The sequence below is a fragment of the Eubalaena glacialis genome, chromosome X, assembly GCF_028564815.1.
Source record: "Eubalaena glacialis isolate mEubGla1 chromosome X, mEubGla1.1.hap2.+ XY, whole genome shotgun sequence".
Taxonomy (NCBI): Eukaryota; Metazoa; Chordata; class Mammalia; order Artiodactyla; family Balaenidae; genus Eubalaena; species Eubalaena glacialis.
In genome coordinates, this window is record NC_083736.1 from 70496010 (window position 1) to 70515453 (window position 19444).

At 37.4% G+C, this 19444-nt stretch overlaps 1 protein-coding gene across 2 annotated transcripts; it reads right to left on the minus strand.

The window, feature by feature from the left end:
- Nucleotides 1–3062: 3062 nt before the first annotated feature.
- Nucleotides 3063–11174, minus strand: TAF9B (TATA-box binding protein associated factor 9b). 2 transcript variants are annotated; one of them, XM_061178350.1, is made up of 7 exons: nt 11105–11174; nt 10380–10461; nt 9648–9784; nt 9438–9572; nt 8564–8639; nt 6480–6590; nt 3063–5081 (listed from the first exon to the last, which is right to left on the minus strand). In XM_061178350.1, the coding sequence occupies exons 1-7, from the start codon at nt 11153–11155 to the stop codon at nt 4921–4923; spliced, it is 753 nt and encodes a 250-aa protein (XP_061034333.1). In that variant the 5' UTR covers nt 11156–11174; the 3' UTR covers nt 3063–4920. The 2 variants fall into 2 exon arrangements, with proteins under 2 accessions (XP_061034333.1, XP_061034334.1); XM_061178351.1 differs by lacking the exon at nt 3063–5081 and adding an exon at nt 6264–6332.
- Between the last annotated feature and the right edge of the window lie 8270 nt (nt 11175–19444).

Sequence of the window (19444 nt, forward strand, 5' to 3'; positions counted from 1 at the left end):
AATATTATTCACAGCTGAGCTATGTCATATGCCATGATTATATTTACTTATGTATCTTTTAATTTTCTTTGGAGTTAAAAAGTTTTAAAAATTAGTTTCTTTTTTTCTATGTATCTATCACTGATTCATTCCCAACATATTCAAACAGATGAGACAGTTGGTTCATTTTTATTAGAGATGTCCCTCCTGCAGTCCTCTGTGTTCCTGTTCCAGTTTGTACTGGCTGCCCCCTACGTTGGCTGTTTCCTGGGGTTTCCTGTTTCCAGAGGAAATCCCTGTGGGGTAACTCTTGGGGATTCCTTTAACCTCCTGTGTTGAACCTTCCCTTTCCTGGATCTGTTTTCCCCCTCTTTCTTGGTTTACTTCGCCTTTTTGTGAAACACAAGACTCCACTAGCTTCCTGAGAAATTGAGAGCGTAGGAGGCAAAATTTTTTGTATGTCTTAAGATATCTTTATTCAACTCTTATATTTGCCTGTTTGGTTATATGTAGAATTTCAGCCTACATATCAGTTTCTCAGACTTAAAGCCTTTGATTCACTGTCATTGCTGAAAATCTAATGACATCCTACACTTGATCTTAGCCAAAAGGCCAAAGCGATTTCAATGACATTCTTATTCTTTTATTGTCCTTGTAATTTTCCCTCCTTTCCCTTTCCTGTCATTTTAATGGGAGTTTCAGGAATGAGCAGAGGTAAACGGTGCAATTTCAAAAGGCTGTGTTTAACCGGAATTTTTCTGCTGGGCATTTTACATACTAGAGTATGTATTTCACCTTTATGGATAAAGAAGTAGTTAAACTATTGGACAGGATCACAGAGCCAGTAACAGCAGGGATTCAAATCCAGGTTTGTCTGACTCCAAAGGCTGGTGCTTTTTCAGTGTGCCTCACTCCCTGAAATGATTCTTCTAGACTAGGACTTTTTTGCTTAACTCTGGAGAGAACAGCAAAAGAAAATTTTGGTGGCTGCTTTAAACAAAACAAATTTTGAAGGCTTGAATTTTTTCTAAAAATTCATTTGTATTTAATACTGTCCCCATAGTTGTAGTTAATTTAAAAAAACACCATATTTCTGCACATCTCTAATGGCATGCTCTACCCTGGTTTGAGAAGCAGGAATTCTAGTACAATCTTTTTTGTAGGTGAGGCCCAGAGATGCTACGCATTGATCCAGAGAATTAATGTCATAGCCGGGCCAGAACTTCAGCATACTGATGACTTTCTTCCCCTACTGATTACCTTTCCCTCAACATTTTATTATTTCAAATGTACAGAGGAATTGAAAGGATTGTAAACACCCATAAACCTAACACTTAGACTCTACAACTGCCATTCGTCCATCCATCAACCCCTGATTGTACCTTATAAGTAATTTCTACCAGACTCTGCTTCCAGGATCTTTTCCCCATTTATTTCGGTCATTAATCCAGAAAATGAATGGGGAAATGCAAATAGCCAAATATTTTGAGTACCTGCTATATGCTTAGGACATAATAGAGGCAGTATAAGATGATAGCACTTATCTCCTGAAAGGAATTTACAACCTAGTCAAGGAAGAAAGTATATAACAAACAACTTATGCGTATATAAACTAGAATTGTACAAGTATGTGCTTCCTGATTTAATACAGAGTTATGAATTATTGATAAAACACTGCAAAGGTTTAGGCTTAAGTGTAGCAAATTCACTTTTAACCCCCAGACAACATATGTATGCCTGTATATAGAAAAAAAATTATAATCATATCATAAATGAGTTCAATCTCTTCTTTAGTTCAGTGTTTCCTGCTTCCTTTCTTTTCCTTTTTATGTCCAAAACTTCCCTCTAGTACATGATACAAAAGTCAAAAAGGGGTACAATGAGAAGACTCCTTCCTACCTTAGTCCCCTAGCTATCAGTTTCCCTTCTTAGAAGCAATCAATCACTGTAAGACTGGTTTCCTTCAATCTCGAGCTACTTAATGCATATAAAAAGGGTATGCGTGTGCACGCGTGTGTTGGTGTATGGTGGCATAATTATACACGCTGCTTTGTACCTGTCGTTCTGATGGTTTTTTTCCTTACCTCCTGAGTACTTCTCTTCACTCTGGACCCCTTAGGCCACATCTTCCATTCTCCCTGCATAGTGGCTGTATTCCTATATTCTTACTCAGATCAAAGACACTTGTTTCCTACTTGTAGAAGGAAGAACTTGGGACGACAGTGTCCTCACCTCATTTACTATCAGTACATCTTTTAAAAAAATTCCACTTAGAAGCTGGAGGACAAGAGCTGCCTTAAGTCATTCTTTTTTAAAAATAATTCATTAATTAATTTTTGGCTGCGTTGGGTCTTCGTTGCTGCGTGTGGGCTTTCTCTAGTTGCAGTGAGTGGGGGCTACTCCTCATTGCAGTGCATGGGCTTCTCACTGGAGTGGCTTCTCTTGTTGTGGAGCACAGGCTCTAGGTGCATGGGCTTCAGTAGTTGTGGCATGTGGTCCCTAGAGCACGTGGGCTCAGTAGTTGTGGTGCGCGGGCTCAGTAGTTGTGGCTCTCGGGCTGTAGAGCGCAGGCTCAGTAGTTGTGGTGCACGGGCTTAGTTGCTCCGTGGCATGTGGGATCTTCCTGCACCAGGGCTCGAACCCGTGTCCCCTGCATTGGCAGGCAGATTCTTAGCCACTGTGCCACCAGGGAAGTCCCTAAAGTCATTCTTGATGCTAGAATGGGTGGATGTAATTAGGAAAGGGAGATCTGCAAGATAAAGCAGTCTTCATCTGAAAGGGCAAACCACCCGCTGGCTGGCTAAGAGAATGAACACTCAGATTGCAACCTCAATTATATGTATAAATTCCCACTAAAGACAGAGCATGTTATGTTATTAACAGATTTAAACCCATATCCTTTCATATTTATTTTGCTTCATTATGATGAGTCACATGCTGATTCCAAATAAAAGCAAGCAATTCCCTGATTTATAATCATCCATTAAGCAAATCTTGATTGCTTTTTGGACCTCAGAATTACTGGGCCTTGTTCATCCTCTTTGAATCCCTTAAATCAAAAGTGAGAAATACAGTAAGTTCAATTTTTTATTAATAATCTTGGAACAAATACGTTAACAATTCCTTAGAGTTATACAGCATTTTTACAATTTTGAAAGAACTTTCACATATACCAATTAAACCCTCACAACATCCCTGTGAGGTAGGCAGGGTTGGTGTTATCTTCCTATTACTAGTGAGGAGAACAAGGCTCATGGGTGAAGTAAGGTCACACAGTTGGTTAGCGATGGAGCCAGGACTAGAACCTAGGCCTTTTGACATGCCTCCCTGAGAACATTCAAGTAATGGCATCCTATGCTATATAATGAACATTTCTCTCCTATGATGATCAGATCTATTTTTATAAGTCTGATATCACCTTTTCCTAATATCCAAAAACACTGAATCACAGTTTTGATGAGATATTTCTTCCCTGTTACTGGACTATTTCTCTTTGATGTATCAAGCACCATCCTAAGATAAAACTTACTTGTGTTTTAAGTTTTGAGGATCCTTGGCTATAAGTTCTAAATTATGATATAAAAATTTATTTTAGAAATTCTGCAAAAGTATTCCTATGTTGAATATGTCAAACTTACTTAAACAAAAACAACACAAGCCTGTTTATATTTTTGAAAGCTTTGCAGTCTTTCTCAATAAGATGTTTAGATGTGTATAAATGGAAAATAGGGAAAGGTGTTTAGCAACATTACTGGGAAGCCTATGCAGAGTGCACCTAAACGCAAGTCACATCACACTAATTTGTTTGTGTTGGCCTTCTAGAGGAAGGAAAACCATTAGAAAACTTTCAGGTTTGATCCTATCTTATGTGTGACATCCTCAGCAATAAGCTGGAAAAATCTGAATTATACCAATAGGGGGGTTCAAGCAGTAGTGATCAAAGCATATATATGTATGGTAAAAAGGAAGAAAACACTTGCTCTTCAGTGGGTTTGCCTAGGTCCAGTGTAAGTATACTTATCAAGGCAGATTTTAAGCTATAGCATCTTTCGTGTTAAATTTCAAATTGTGAAATACGGTGGAGTTATCAACTTGGAATATAAGACTGAAACTGAATGTAACTGACCCCAAACTACCTGTCAAAAGCAGAGTAATGCTCAATGGGCATAAAAGGCAAGGGATAAAACCCAACTGCTCTGGTATGGAGAGAAAAGCAGCAAATGCAAACCTTCTGGTTAAAGTGAACCATAGACCATCAGGCATGTAAAGCAGGTTTTAAAAATATGAAAATGACACTGAGCTGTATTATCAGGAATTATATTCCTAAAGTTCCAGTTTTGGCCTTTTAAATTTAAGAGCAATAGGGAGAAACCTAAGCCTGTGGGGAGGAGGTGGTGCAGAAAATGAATGGGATCTAGAAATGGGGCTGAGGAGGTGGGAGGTTAGGGAACATCAAGAAACAGCTTAAATATATTCAGAATGGATTTAGAATCCCTCTAAATCCAACCTCTCCAAAAATATTTGCTAAATTGAGAGATCTGGTCAAAAAAGTTGGTGACAATAAAAGTGACTATTTTATCTTACAAAAGAAGTATTTAAATATAGATTAGAAATTAGGCTGTTAAAGATTAGTCCACTGATCAGGCTGTAGAAAGTGAAACTTAAGTGTTGCTGTCAGATACATTGCAGAAAACTGCTTCCAAAAATAGAATTACCGCAGCAGGACTCAACATTAATGAAACCATTAAAAAACAAGCACTTAACTTTTTATACTTGAAGCCTAATGAAAAAACATTGGTACCCTTAAGAAATAAATATAACACTTTAAGGTGAAAGATATTGCAGCTACATTTAAGTTTTCGATCAAGAATGTTCTAGTTTGGTATACTGGGCTCAAAACCAACTACACGTTTGAAATGCATAGAGACTACACTATATTCCTTACATAGTATCATTGTCATCATCTTCATGTTTTCTCTTCAATGGGTTTGATTCATTGGCCGTGTTCTGTGATGAAACCATGTTGGTGGTAATAAGAATATTTTTGGGCCCAATCATTGAAGGATTAAGCAGAACATTTTGAACTGCAGTTGTTGCAGGAACTGTAAACAGAGGAGAAAACACCCCCAAACTAAGAACTACACAGAATCAGAAACATATGGTAAAAAGTATTCAACAAAGCTGAAATGTAATTCTAATAATAATTTCTTTTTTTAAGGTTTTTAAAATAACATTTATTTCTTAAAAGTTAACATGTGCATAATAGGAAACCAAAAAACACAAGAAGCAAAAAACAAAGTCATCCATAATCACAAGCAGTTTACCGATTGATGTGTCCTTCTAGGTCTCGTTTATGTATCTACATAACTAAGCATCCATTTTTATGTAATTAAGATCATACAGTTATGTATATGCTTTTTCACACATCATGAATATTTACCATTTCAAAGTCCCAAAGCTATGAGTATTTTGACAGCCAAGAATACACTATACCAACTCAATCTGGAAGGAAAAAACATAATCCTGCCTTTTTTGGCGACAAAAATTTCATAAATCACAAAAATGGCAACAATGGCCTCTAGATAAAGAGTTATGATTAAAATACTACATTCCCTTAATGGTCAATTAAAAATGAGACATAAAGCAAGAATACACAAAGTATAATGCTTCTAAGAGTAAAAAGTATTCAACAAAGCTGAATGTAATTTTAATAACAATTTCAATAGCATGAAGTAAAACTATATCATAGAAGAAATAGATAATTATACTGCATTAAGAGTTAAATTACATTTTTTAATGCTTTAAAGTACTTAAATTAGTATCTAGTATAAGGTTAAAGAAGTTCTGTTAGTTTTTTGTTTTTAATTTACTTAAAATTTCAATTAGTTCTCAGTCATGGGAAGCAGTGCACTGGATTCATCATGGAACATACTAAAGGCACATGTTCAAGGTCAGGAATCATGCTTCCTTACAGACCAATATTATGGTGTACGGTTAGGTTTCAGAAGATGTGAAATCTAAACATATTCATGAATAAACTATGTTATAACAGAATTCTACTTATATTATTCTAACTTTCTACATATACTTCCGTGAAGTGAATAAAAGCACAGTTTTCATTTGATATATACTAAGTTGTGTTATTTTCTTGAGCTTTAACCCTAAGTGATTTTGCCTGAGATTTGTAGACCATAACTTATTTTAGTTCACAGGGTTCTTTGAGACTCTGATGATCATGTTGAAATCTCTCCCTTCCCCCCAAAATGTTACATATATGTAAAATTTCATACAATTTTAGTGGGTTTATAGACCCCCTCTGAAGAACCCAGATTTGCAGCATTACGGCCGCCTTCCTGTTACGATATTAAAACAATTTAATTATTACTATAGGAATACAAACTGTTCTGTTATCACAAATCATTCACAAATTTTAAAATTCAGAAAAATATTTTAAAAGAACCACTTTCAATCCCCCATGCCCTCCCTGCCCATCATGTTACCTGGTTTGACAGGTGTGGACTGAGAAGGTGGAATCTGCACTGTAAATCTTTGGCTTGTCACTGACACTGGAGGTGCAGCTTTATTTGGGACAGACACTGTTTGTGGGGTTGCTGTAGTTGTAATTAACAGACCATGTTAGTTAGGTGACTTATTATACAGGTTCAATTTCTGCTCTCCTTTAGCTTACCAGAAACTACCTTCAAAGCACAGGGAATTAATGAAAGATCTGCTTGAGTTTGAATCCAGGCTTTATCACCTACTAGCTGAGTGACCTTGGGCAAGTTATTTAATCTTTTTGTGCTTTTCTCATCTATCAAATGGGGATAACAATACTGTTTCATAGGATTCTTGTGAGAATTAAAATAATCCATGTAAAACTCTTCACACAGCATCTGGCACTGAATTTTAGCTACATGAAGTCATGAAGTTGAACATTTAAATAAACAAAATTAAAGGCCCAAGTTTTCTATTAATTACCTTATGTGGCACTTTTAATCTCTGTCACTTGCTGGGAATTAGGAGGTGTCTGCTATGCCCATGAAGCTAAATCAACATGCATCTAACAAAAGCCTAACATATCTCCATCTTTAGGTAAGTTTTCCATGTATTAAGGAGTGGTCCAAAGAATTTGGTGAAGCTTAATGAAGCAATATAAGTATTTTATTTTGTCAAGAAAATTCACAGTAGGTGGATGTTTTCTTGTCCATTATCATAAGGAAATTGTTAACATTTATGTAAGTATGGAGTTTAGGTTTTAAAATTGAACAGAGTATATGCTTAGGTCTTATGCTTTATAAAACTCATTTAAAATTTTTTTAAAGTTTAAAACTTGCATCTTTAATAGTTTTTAGCAGCTCCCTCACTCTAGACTTAAAAATCTCTAAAACATGTACAATAAATGTCTAACTAGGAATAAAAATCACAACTGATAACTAAAATTGGTTAACTTGCCAACACATGTAACTGATTAACACAGCCTAGAGTTTTTAAAAAGTTGGTATTCACTTAAGAGGTATGAACCCACAGATAAACAGTATATGATCAAAAAGTTACACAAATTATATATGCAAACTCCTGTCTACAAAGGTCACATGCATATAATTAGAAGTGTATAATTAATACTATACCAGTCTGGTTTTAAAATGCCGAAATGTGAATTCACACCCTGAAAATATGAAGAGATTGTCTACACATCTCAAAAATCAAATGCTGCTTACACTAGAGCTATATGACATCTACAGTACTCAAGTTATAAGAGCTAAGAAATCAATACTGGTCAAAGAGAAGGGGATTTTTTTTTCTGAAAAGACTTTGACTATGAAAGAAATCCAGCAGAAACGTAGGACAAAAAAATCAGGAAATCTAAATCCATTATTTATGTGCTCCTTATTATCTAAGCAACAATGACATGGTTTCTAAATGCCATTCTCCACTAAGAGGAACCAGGGCTCTTTGGAGAAATGGCTGATTCTAGGACTGGGGTAAGGAAAATATAAGATGAGCTTGGAACATCTTGAGCCAGGAAGCAAGAAGTGCTCAAAGAATGATGGAGACCTGTCACAAAGGACACAGGAAACAGTTTGAAGGGGTGCTCACTGACCAATACAGGATAATCAGTACTACTTTTGAAAAGGTTATATCAAAAATGATTTTCTTTGATAGTCTTAAGCTTTTTGTATACTTTAAACTTATTTCTTTTGATTGCATCTCTTGCCAATTTACTCAGAAATTTAATTTCTGATAATAAGTAGGCTACTGCTGTGAGTGAGTTTGGCAACTTTATTTGTATAAAATCCAGAAAGAACACTGCTTAAACTTCTGTTTTTGTTACCATAGTTAATACCGGCAACAATGTTGGGTAATGCCCAATTCTATACTCATTTGGGATCAGATATTCCTTGTCGCTTTCTCATTTTGAAATCTGATAAAATATGTTTATAGCTTTACTAGAGGACGAGTAAATGTATTAATGGCAACACATATCGGAATTTCTGACTCACCTTTTTACTTGGATTACAGTTCAAAATCAAGTGCTGAGGCACTTCTTTACCAGCCAGAAAAGCCATTTCCCTCTCCCACTTACCTATAGTAGGAGTGGTAGGTCTGCTACTAACAGCACCAACACTTAACCGTGGAACTAGTCTTCCTTGGTTAGGTCCCTAGGGGATTTAAAAAACAAATTAGTTTTAACGTTGTTCAGACTTGACACCTAAACTTAACCAGGAAATGAAATTAGGATTGCTGATGTGAATTATTAATAGATAATTGATGGCAAGAATGTCCTGTTTCTGTTCAGTGTTCTAATGCAACATTTAAACTAGGGTTTTCACAAATATCTATATATATACACACACATATAATACAAACAATATCTATATAAACATGGATAAGAATATATATATAAAATATATAATTCTATATAGTTTTAAAGTTTGAGGTAGAGTGTTATTTGGGGATAACAGCTAACTTCCTTATGATTTTTTAATCTTAACTAGTCAATATCTTAACCCAGTAAGAAACTTCCTTATAGTGGAATTTCAGAGGTACAGAGGTAGCCCAATGTGGGGAGAACTTTCTCAGTGGTGGGAGAGCCTTAGGTCATATTTCAGAAAGCAAGTCCAATGCCTGATGGTATATCATTTACTCTGTTATGGTATAGTGTAAAGATTGGGAATTATGAGACCTGGGAATCAGTCTTAACTTTGCTACTAACTTCATAGATGAGTTCGGGCTTACTTTCCTGATGAGTTAGATGAACAATAAAGTTCCTTTTAGCCCTAAAAATCTTGGATCATATATTCTATATTTTAACATAGCAGCTAATTACAGACATAGTATTTTCAAGGAACTAAATTTAAAAAAATCCTAGTAAATTATCTTAGCCTTTAATTTACTGCACTATTTACCCCTAACACATCTTACCCTTTTTAAAAGCTAAGATGACTAAAAATTCTTACCTTTTTAATTAAGGACTTTAGCCTATAGTTTGGAGCTGTTAAGCAGTATCTGTCAGGTGGCAGTCTGGGTCCTGCATATGGCTTAATCAGTGGTAAAGGGGTTTGATTTTTCTGCCTTGCAATATCCAGTAAAAACTAAAAAAAAAATCCTTATTAGAACTACAATTAAAAATTATAAGTAAAATGAACTTCAAATAAAATTTTGCTCACATCTCTCGGGGGAGGAGAGGTAAAAGATTGGTCAGCCCGACACTGGATTGCCAGTCTCACATCATCTGCATCAACATTAGGTTTCTTAGCATGGCTTGAATAAATTTTTGCATCATCCAGAATTGAAGTCACATATCCTTTAAGAACAAAACATTATTTTAAACATATGAAAATAGCTTAATATTTATGGCCAGTTTTCTTAAAAAGTTTCACTAATTTCCAGAAAGTTTATGAATTTTGGTTCTAATATCTAATTGTCCTATCTATATGATCAATTTTAAACAGATATCACAATATACTGTTCCCTAGCCTGAGCTCCTTTTTACTGCTTTCTGAATTCTATAACATTAACTGTTTTTTTTTCTTCACATATTTTTAAGACTTTATTTTTGTAGAGTAGTTTTAGGTTCACAGCAAAATTGAGGGGAATATACAGAGATTTCCTATATACTCCCTGACGCCATACATGCATAGCATCCTCTATTATCAATGTTCCCTGCAAAGTGGTGCGTTTGTTACAACTGATAGTCCTACACGGACCCATCATAATCACCGATAGTCCGTAGTTTATATTATGGTTCACTCTTGGAACTCTACATTTTGTGGGTTTGGACAAGTGTATAATGACATGTTATGACATTAACTGTTAAAGTATTTTGGTTGAAAATGTTCTTACAATGAACGATTTTTAAAATTCACAAGTTAGGCAATTTTGGTGTTTTGTTAACTTACGGAAAGCAAATTCCAACATTTGATTTATAACCCTTGGTTCGTACTCCGTAATTCCCATATCCTTCAGGATCTGTGCCATCACCTGTGGATTCAAATAAAAACGCCAGATGCATAATCTAGGTATAGAAATCAAGACTGGACCGAAGGTAGTAATTATATTTATGATACAAGGTTCCCCCTTCTCTGGGTTCCAAACTTGTACTCATCCTTTTCCTCCCAAGCGTGTGTCAGGTTCACACCAAATCTCGTCTTGATCTCTTTGCTGAAAACTTTTTTTTTTGGCGGGGGTGGGGGTGGGGGCGGGGGCAAAGAGAAGAAAAAGGCCGGGGTTGGCTTTCCCAGTCGAGGTAGGGGTGGTTACAGTTGGTTGTCATTTTCAGATGTGGCGACCGGGGTAGCTTTGCATCAGAACACTGGAGGCGCGAGCCAGGATTCGCAGACAGGGCGGGACGACTAGGCGGCCTGGGCCCGAGGCCCAGGAGACAAAGCCGGGCGGCCGGCCTGCGCATCCGGCGGGTCGCCAGCCTCCCTCCGGCTGGGCCGCCAGGGTGGCGGGAGAGAGCCCCGGGGTCCAGGGCACTCGAATCTCCAGCTCCTGGCGGCCCTGGCATGGCTGAAGTCGACCCGCGAGCCCATCATCAGGTCCTCCCCCCGGGCCCGCCTCTCGGGTCCCCGGCTGCGGTCGCGCCCAGCCTCGCACCCCGCCTCGCATCCTTCGCACTCACCAATGCATCTCTCGGAGCGTTCTTGGGAGGCGCCATCTTGCCCGACTCCATGTTATCCTACTGCTCGTCATCCGGGGAGAGAGGGCTGCTCGCGGATTCCTCGCTCAGGCTCCACCCCTGCGGGCGCGGAGGGCGGGGTTACCGCGCCGGTCCTTTCGCTCCTCTGGCTGCCGCTTCCCAGCCGCCCTCCCGCCCGCCCCGCGGAGGCAGAGGGAGGCCGGGCTAGCGGGGAGCCCACGGCGCCGAACCCTTCCCCGAAGAGCCCTCGGCCAACGCTTGGAAGACCGATAAGTTCGCCTTCCCAGAGCTGTTCCCCGGAAAAGTACACGAAAAGGGCCACCCTTGTCTTTTCTGGGGCCCCTCCTCACGTCCCCTGCAGCCACCCTGGCCCCTTCCCTCTCCCTGAATGTCTGCAGAGTCCCTGCCTCCACCTGCCTTTGTGGTAGTGCTGCCTGGTCAAATGCAGAAAGCCCAGTTAAATTTGAATGTCAGATCAATGATCACGTTTTTAGCATAAGTTTATCCCAAATATTACACGGGCTATACTTACACTACGAAATGATTTATTGTTGATCTGACATTCAAATTTAACTGGGTGCTCTCTATTTTTATTTGCTAAATCTGGCAACTCTACCCTATGGTCTGCTCTCCACCCAGCAGGCATTTGGTCAGCTCTCCTCACACTCAAAGCCGTGTCATAATTGCTCATTTCATACTGAGGCAAAGCTAAAGCCTTTGACCGCCTGCAAGATTCGCCGCTGGAGCCCCAAATGCCTTCTTCCCACTTTCCACATAACAGCCTGAGTGTCTTTCAAAAAACATGCATCAGTTAACTGTCTCTGGCTTTAAGTGTCCCAAAGAGAACTCTTTCTTCTTCCTCCACGTCCACCAACGCCCTCCATTTCTGAGAAATGCACTCTGACCCACCCAGGCGGGAAGAGCCGTCAGCCATGTTATGCTCTTTCCCGTACAAGCCGCACTTCAGTCTAGCAGCAAGTCCTGTCAGGGCGACCTCCCAAAGTCACAAAACCTCTGTCCGTGGCTCCGCATCTCCATCCAGTGCTACCATGCTAATGGTCCAAACTAACAGCCCTAATTACCAAGGCTACAGCAAGAGGACCCCGAAATTGTGCTCCCCCACATTTTTACACAACCGGAGAGATCTCTTAGTCATAAACCAAATAATTGCATTCCTTTCCTTAAAACCCTCTAACGGCTTCCCTCACACACACACACAAATTCAAACGGATTTCTGGGGCTTGGCGGGCCCTTCAGTTTTGGCCACCGTCTTACCTCATCGGGCCTGTCTGAATCTGTCCACCTCAGCCATCTTGAACTCTGAGCAGGTCTCCCCCACGACCCATGTGTTCTTAACACTGTGGTTCCGGGAGGAACACTGATCCCCACGCTACGCAAGCGCCTTTCCCAGCTCAGTGCGGGGAACCTCTATGTAAGACTAATAATGATTTTCGAATAGATAGCATATACGCAGGGTACGAACATTTTAAAATATATTTAAAAACTAAGAAAAAGCCTCTCTGGCTTGTTCCAGCCACTCATTTCTCTTTCGCAGAAGGCATCACTGTTTACCAGTTTCTTGTCTATTTAATTTGCAAATATTACCTTCTTTATATCTTTTTCCCGTACCCAAATGGTACTGTACCTTTGGGGTGACCAACCTTTAGAGAGCCAACCCGGGACACAGCTGTACTAGATGAAAAGACCCATAAGATGTAATAAATAATTGTACACATGTGTTATTGCTGTAATATACAAATATGAAAATAGATGTTCATTTAAAATTGTGTTTTTCTGCAGTATTTACTTTTCTGTTACATGCTATTTAAATAAAACAATAGGACTACTTAACAGTGGCAATTAGTAGTAATAGGACTAATTAATTTTAACCATATTTTTCATATTTCTGTCCTGTCACAGCAATTTATTTCAACTCTTGGTTGTTTAAATTTTTTAGGTCATATTATTGTATATTTTTAATATACATAAATGTAAGACTAAAAAAGAAGAATGTAAACACAATAAAACAAGTTAAACAGCTATTATCTGTTGCCTATATTTAATAAAAAATTACAATGAAATGTTCCTTTTGGCACCAGAGTACAGTAGGATATTTTTACTCTTTGTTTCTTTTCTAATAATACTTCTCTGAACTGCCTGCAGACTGTAGAACATCCTTCTTTTATGTAGTGGTAAAACTGAATATGATCAAACATAATATTCATTTTGATATGCATCTCTGCTCTTATCAAGCCTACATTAGACTGATTCCTGGTGTCAGTCCAGTGTGCTGACATCAAGCTAAATATCCTTTCAAAAAAAGTGTTTGAGTATGGAATACTCCTAAATATTACTTACTAGAAATAGCAGATTTTTAGACTTGTAGAAATTAGTTCTCAGTTCTCCAAAAAGTGCCCATCCAGTTAGTACTAGAGGCTTGTCTTGGTAAACCAGCTATTTGCCAGTCAATTAGGCCCTTTGCATCTACACATTCATCATATAGTCTGTCCATGTCTAAAATATCCATCCTTTTTGAACATTCTGAAGCATGTTAGATGTCATCATTAATTAAACCTTTCTTTCTCAGGGAAAAAAGGTTTTCAAGCACAAAGGTAATTTGAACTCATGAAATTGAAGTTGGATTCCAAATAAGTTAAAATTTTAGTAAAGAAATGAGAGAGTCCTGTTTAACTCAGGTGCCTTTCTGGTAACATTTCTTTTTCTTTTTTCTTTTTTTTTTTTTGATGGAGACTTTAGGGTTTTCAATATATAGTATCATGTCATCTGCAAATAGTGACAGTTTTACTTCTTCCCTTCTAATTTGGATGCATTTTATTTCTTTTGCTTGTCTGGTTACTGTGGTTAGGACTTCCATAACTATGTTAAATAGAAATGGCGAGAGGGGGCATCCTTGTCTTGTTCCTGATTTTAGAGGAAAGGCTTTCAATTTTTCACCATTTAGTATGATGTAAGCTGTGGGTGTGTCATAAATGGCCTTTATTATATTGAGATATGTTCCCTCTACACCAACTTTGTTGAGAGTTTTTTATCATGAATGGATGTTGAATTTTGTCAAATGCTTTTTCTGCATCTGTTTAGATGATTATGTGATTTTTATCCTTCATTTTGTTAATGTGGTGTATCACATTGATTGATTTGCGGATATTGCACCATCCTTGCGTCCCTGGAATAAATCCCACTTGATCATGGTGTATGATTCTTTTAATAGATTGTGGAATTTGTTTTGCTACTATGCTGTTCAGAATTTTTGCATCTATGTTCATCAGGGATATTGACCTGTAATTTTCTTTTTATGTAATGTCATTGTCTGGTTTTGGTATCAGAGTAACGGTAGCCTAGTAGAATAAACTTGGAAGTGGTCCCTCCTCTTCAATTTCTGGAATAGTTTGAGAAGAATAGGTATTAACTCTTCTTTATATATTTGGTAGAATTCCCATGAAGCTGTCTGGTCCTGGACTTTTGCTTGTAGGGAGTTTTTTGATTACTGATTCATTTTCAATACTAGTAATTAATCTGTTCAGATTATCCATTTCTTCTTTACTCAGTCTTGGAAGATTGTATGTTTCTAGGTAGTTATCCATTTCTTTAGATTGTCCAATTTGTTGGCATAAAACTATTTATAGTATTTGCAAATGATTGTATTTCTGTGATACTGGTTGTACTTTCTCCTCTTATTTTTTTTTTTTATTGTATACTTGGTTCCTCTCTTTTTTAAAATAATGAGCCTGGCTAATGGCTTATCAATTTTGTTTATCTTTTCAAAAAAACAGGCTCTTGGTTTCATTGATCTTTTCTATTTTTTGGTCTCTGTTTTATTCATCTCCTCTCTGATCTTTATAATTTCCTTCCTTCTGCTGACTGTGGGCTCTGTTCTTTTTCTAATTCCTTTAGATGGTAGGTTAGGTTGTTAATTTGAGATTTGTCTTATTTATTGAGGTAGGACTGCATTGCTATAAACTTCCTCTTGGAACTGCTTTGCTGCATCCCATAGATTTTGGAAGGTTGTGTTTTTATTTCCATTGGTCTCAAGGTATTTTCTGATTTTCTCATTATTTCTTCAGAGACCAATTGTTTTTTTAGTAGCATGTAGTTTACTCTTCACATGTTTGTTTTTCCCACTTTTCCTCCTGTAATTGATTTGTAGTTTCATACCACTGTAGTTGGAAAAGATGCTTGATATAATTTCTGTCCTCTTAAATTTGTTGAGAATTATTTTATAGCCTAGCATATGATCTATCCTGCTGAACATTCCATGTGCACTTGAAAAGAATGTGTATTCTGCTGTTTTTGGATGGAATGTCCTGTAGATATCTATTAAGTCCAAATGGACTACTGTGTCATTTAAGGCCACTGTTTCCTTACTGATTTTCTTTCTGGATGGTCTGTCCATTGATGTAAATAGGATGTTAACGTCCTCTATTATTATTGAATTGTTGTCAATTTCTCCCTTTATGTCTGTTAAAATTTATATTTTAGCTTTATATTTAGGAGCTCCTATATTAGGTGTACATATATTTATGAATGTTGTATCCTCTTCTTGCATTGATCCCTTTACATTATATAGTGGCCTTCTTTGTCTTCTATTACAGACTTTGTTTTAAAGTCTACTTTGTCTGACATGAGTATTGCTACCCCACCTTTCTTTTCATTCCCATTTGCACAGAATAGCTTTTTCCATCCCCTTACACACAGTCTGTGTGTATCTTTAGCTCTGAAGTGAGTCTCTCTTTTTTTTTAACAACTTTATTGGAGTATAATTGCTTACAATCTTGTGTTAGTTTCTGCTGTATAACACAGTGAATCAGCTATATGTATACCTATGCCCACATATCCCCTCCCTCTTGCATCTCCCTCCCACCCTCCCTATCCCACCCCTCTAGGTGGTCACAAAGCACCGAGCTGATCTCCCTGTGCTATGTGGCTGCTTCCCACTAGCTATCGATTTTACATTTGGTAGTGTATATATGTAAGTGCCACTCTCTCCTTCGTCCCAGCTTAACCTTCCCTCTCCCTGTGTCCTCAAGTCCATTCTCTATGTCTGTGCCTTTAATCCTGTGCTGCCCCTAGGTTCTTCAGAAACATTTTTTTTTTTTTTTAGATTCCATATATATATGATAGCATACGGTATTTGTTTTTCTCTTTCTGACTTACTTCACTCTGTATGACAGACTCTAGGTCCATCCACCTCACTACAAATAACTCAATTTCATTTATTTTTATGGCTGAGTAATATTCCATTGTATATATGTGCCACATCTTCTTTATCCATTCATCTGTCAATGGACACTTAGGTTGCTTCCATGTTCTGGCTATTGTAAATAGAGCTGCAGTGAACATTGTGCTACATGACTCTTTTTGAATTATGGTTTTCTCAGGGTATATGCCTAGCAGTGAGATTGCTGGGTTGTATGGTACTTCCATTTTTAGTTTTTTAAGGAACCTCCATACAGTTCTCCATAGTGGCTGTATCAATTTACATTCCCACCAACAGTGCAAGAGGGTTCCCTTTTCTCCACACCCTCTCCAGCATTTATTGTTTGTAGATTTTTTGATGATGGCCATTCTGACTGGTGTGAGGTGATACCTCATTGTAGTTTTGACTTGCATTTCTTTAATGATTAGTGATGTTGAGCATCTTTTCATGTGCCTGTTGGCCATCTATGTGTCTTCTTTGGAGGAATGTCTGTTTAGGTCTTCTGCTCATTTTTTGATTGGGTTGTTTGTTCATTTTTTTTTTTAATAGTGAGCTGTATGAGCTGTTTTTATATTTTGGAAATTAATCCTTTGTTAGTCACATGGTTTGCAAATATTTTCTTCCATTCTGTAGGTTGTCTTTTCATTTTGTTTATGGTCTCTTTTGCTGTGCAAAAGCTTTTAAGTTTAATCAGTTCCCATTTGTTTATCTTCGCTTTTGTTTCCATTACTCTAGGAGACAGATCCAAAAAATATTGTTGCAATTTATGTTAAGGAGTGTTCTGCCTATGTTTTCCTCTAGTTTTATAGTATCCGGTCTTACATTTAGATCTTTAATCAATTTTGATTTTATTTTTGTATATGGTGTTAGAGAATGTTCTAATTTCATTCTTTTACATGTAGCTGTCCAGTTTTCCGAGTACCACTTATTGAAGAGACTGTCTTTTCTCCATTGTATATTCTTGCCTCCTTTATTGTTGATTAATTGACCACAAGTGCATAGGTTTATTTCTGGGCTTTCTATCCTGTTCCATTGATCTATGTGTCTGTTTTTTGTACCAGTAACATACTGTTTCGATAACTGTAGCTTTGTAGTATAGTTTGAAGTCAGGGAGTGTGATTCCACCAGCTCTGTTCTTTCTCGACATCGTTTTTGCTATTCTGGATCTTATTTGTTTCCATACAAATTTTAAAATGATTTGTTCTAGTTCCATGAAAAATGCCATTGGTAATTTGATAGGGATTACATTGAATCTGTAGGTTGCCTTGGGTAGTATGGTCATTTTAACAATATTTATTCTTCCAATCTAAGAACATGGTATATCTCTCCATCTGTTTGTATCATCTTTAATTTCTTTCATCAGTGTCTTATAGTTTTAGGAATACAGGTCTTTTGCCTCCTTAGGTAAATTTATTCCTAGGCATTTTATTCCTTTTGATGCAATGGTAAATGTGATTGATTCTTTAATTTCCCATTTCGTCGTTAGTGTATAGAAATGCAACAGATTTCTGTGTAGTAATTTTGTGTCCTGCAACTTTACCAAATTTATTGATGAGCTCTAGTAGTTTCTGGTGGTGTCTTTAGGATTTTCTATGTATAGCAGGGGTCCCCCACCCTCGGGCCACAGACCGGTACTTGTCCGCAACCTGTTAGGAACTGGGCCACACAGCAGGAGGCGAGCAGTGGGCGAGCGAGCAAAGCTTCATCTACTGTTCCCCATCGCTCCCCACTGCTCGCATTACCTCTTGAACCATCCCCCACCCCCCGTCCGTGGAAACATTGTCTTCCTCGAAACTGGTCCCTGGTGCCAAAAAGGTTGGGGACTGCTGATGTATAGTATCATGTCATCTACCAACAGTGACAATTTTACTTTTTCCTTTCCAATTTGGTTTCCTTTTATTCTTTTTCTTCTCTGATTGCTGTGGCTTGGACTTCCAAAACTATATTGTATAGAAATGTTGAGAGTGGGAATCCTTGTCTTGTTCCTGATCTTGGAATGCTTTCAGCTTTTGACCATTCAGTATAATGTTAGCAGTGGGTTTGTCCTATATGGCCTTTATTATGTTGAGGTATGTTCCCTCTATGCCCACTTTCTGGAGAGGTTTTATCATAGATGGATGTTGAATTTTATGAAAAGCTTTTTCTGCATCTATTGAGATGATCACATGGTTTTTATTTTTCAATTTGTTAATGTGGTGTATCATACTGATTGATGTGCATCCTTGGGACAATCCCACTTGATCATGGTGTATGATCCTTTTAATATATTGTTGGATTCAGTTTGCTAGTATTTTTGCATCTATGTTCATCAGTGATATTGGCCTGTAATTTTCTTTTATTGTGATACCTTTGTCAGGTTTTGGTATCAGGATGATGGTGGCCTTATAGAATGAGTTTGGAAGTGTTCCTTCCTCTGCAGTTTTTTGGAATAGTTTCAGAAGGATATGTGTTAACTCTTCTCTAAATGTTTTGTAGAATTCACTATGAAGCCATCTGGTCCTGGACTTTTGTTTGTTGGGCATTTTAAAATCATAGATTCGATTTAAGTACTTGTAATTGTTCTGGTCATATTTTCTATTTCTTTTTGGTTCAGTGTTGGGAGATTGTGCCTTTCTACGAATTTGTCCATTACTTCTAGGTTGTCCATTTGATTGGTGTATAGTTGCTTGTAGTAGTCTTAAGATCCTTTGTATTTCTGTGGCGTTGGTTGTAACTTCTCCTTTTTCATTTCTAATTTTATTGATTTGGGCCCTCTCGCTTTTTTTTCTTGATGAGTCTGGTTAAAGTTTTATCCATTTTGTTTACCTTTTCCAAGAACCAGCTTTTAGTTTCATTATCTTGTCTATTTTTTTAGTCTCTATTTGTTTCTGCTCTGGTCTTTATGATTTCTTTCCTTCTAGTAGCTTTGAGTTTTGCTTCTTCTTTTTCTAATTGCTTTAGGTGTAAGGTTAGGTTGTTTATTTGATATTTTTCTTGTTTCCTGAGGTAAGATTGTATCGCTATAAACTTCCCTCTTAGAACTACTTTTGCTGCATCCCATAGGTTTTGGATCATCATGTTTTATTTTTTTATTTGGTATTTTTTGAATTCCTCTTTGATTTCTTAAG

Bases quoted from the DNA above. Each gene is read 5' to 3' on its own strand.
- TAF9B (XM_061178350.1), bottom strand. From the start codon at position 11,155: ATGGAGTCGGGCAAGATGGCGCCTCCCAAGAACGCTCCGAGAGATGCA. The intron at 8,640-9,437 runs GTAAGAATTTTT...TAAATCCCCTAG, and splicing joins TAAAGTCCTTAATTAAAAAG to GGACCTAACCAAGGAAGACT. The intron at 6,591-8,563 runs GTAAGTGGGAGA...TTACAACTACAG, and splicing joins ACCTACCACTCCTACTATAG to CAACCCCACAAACAGTGTCT.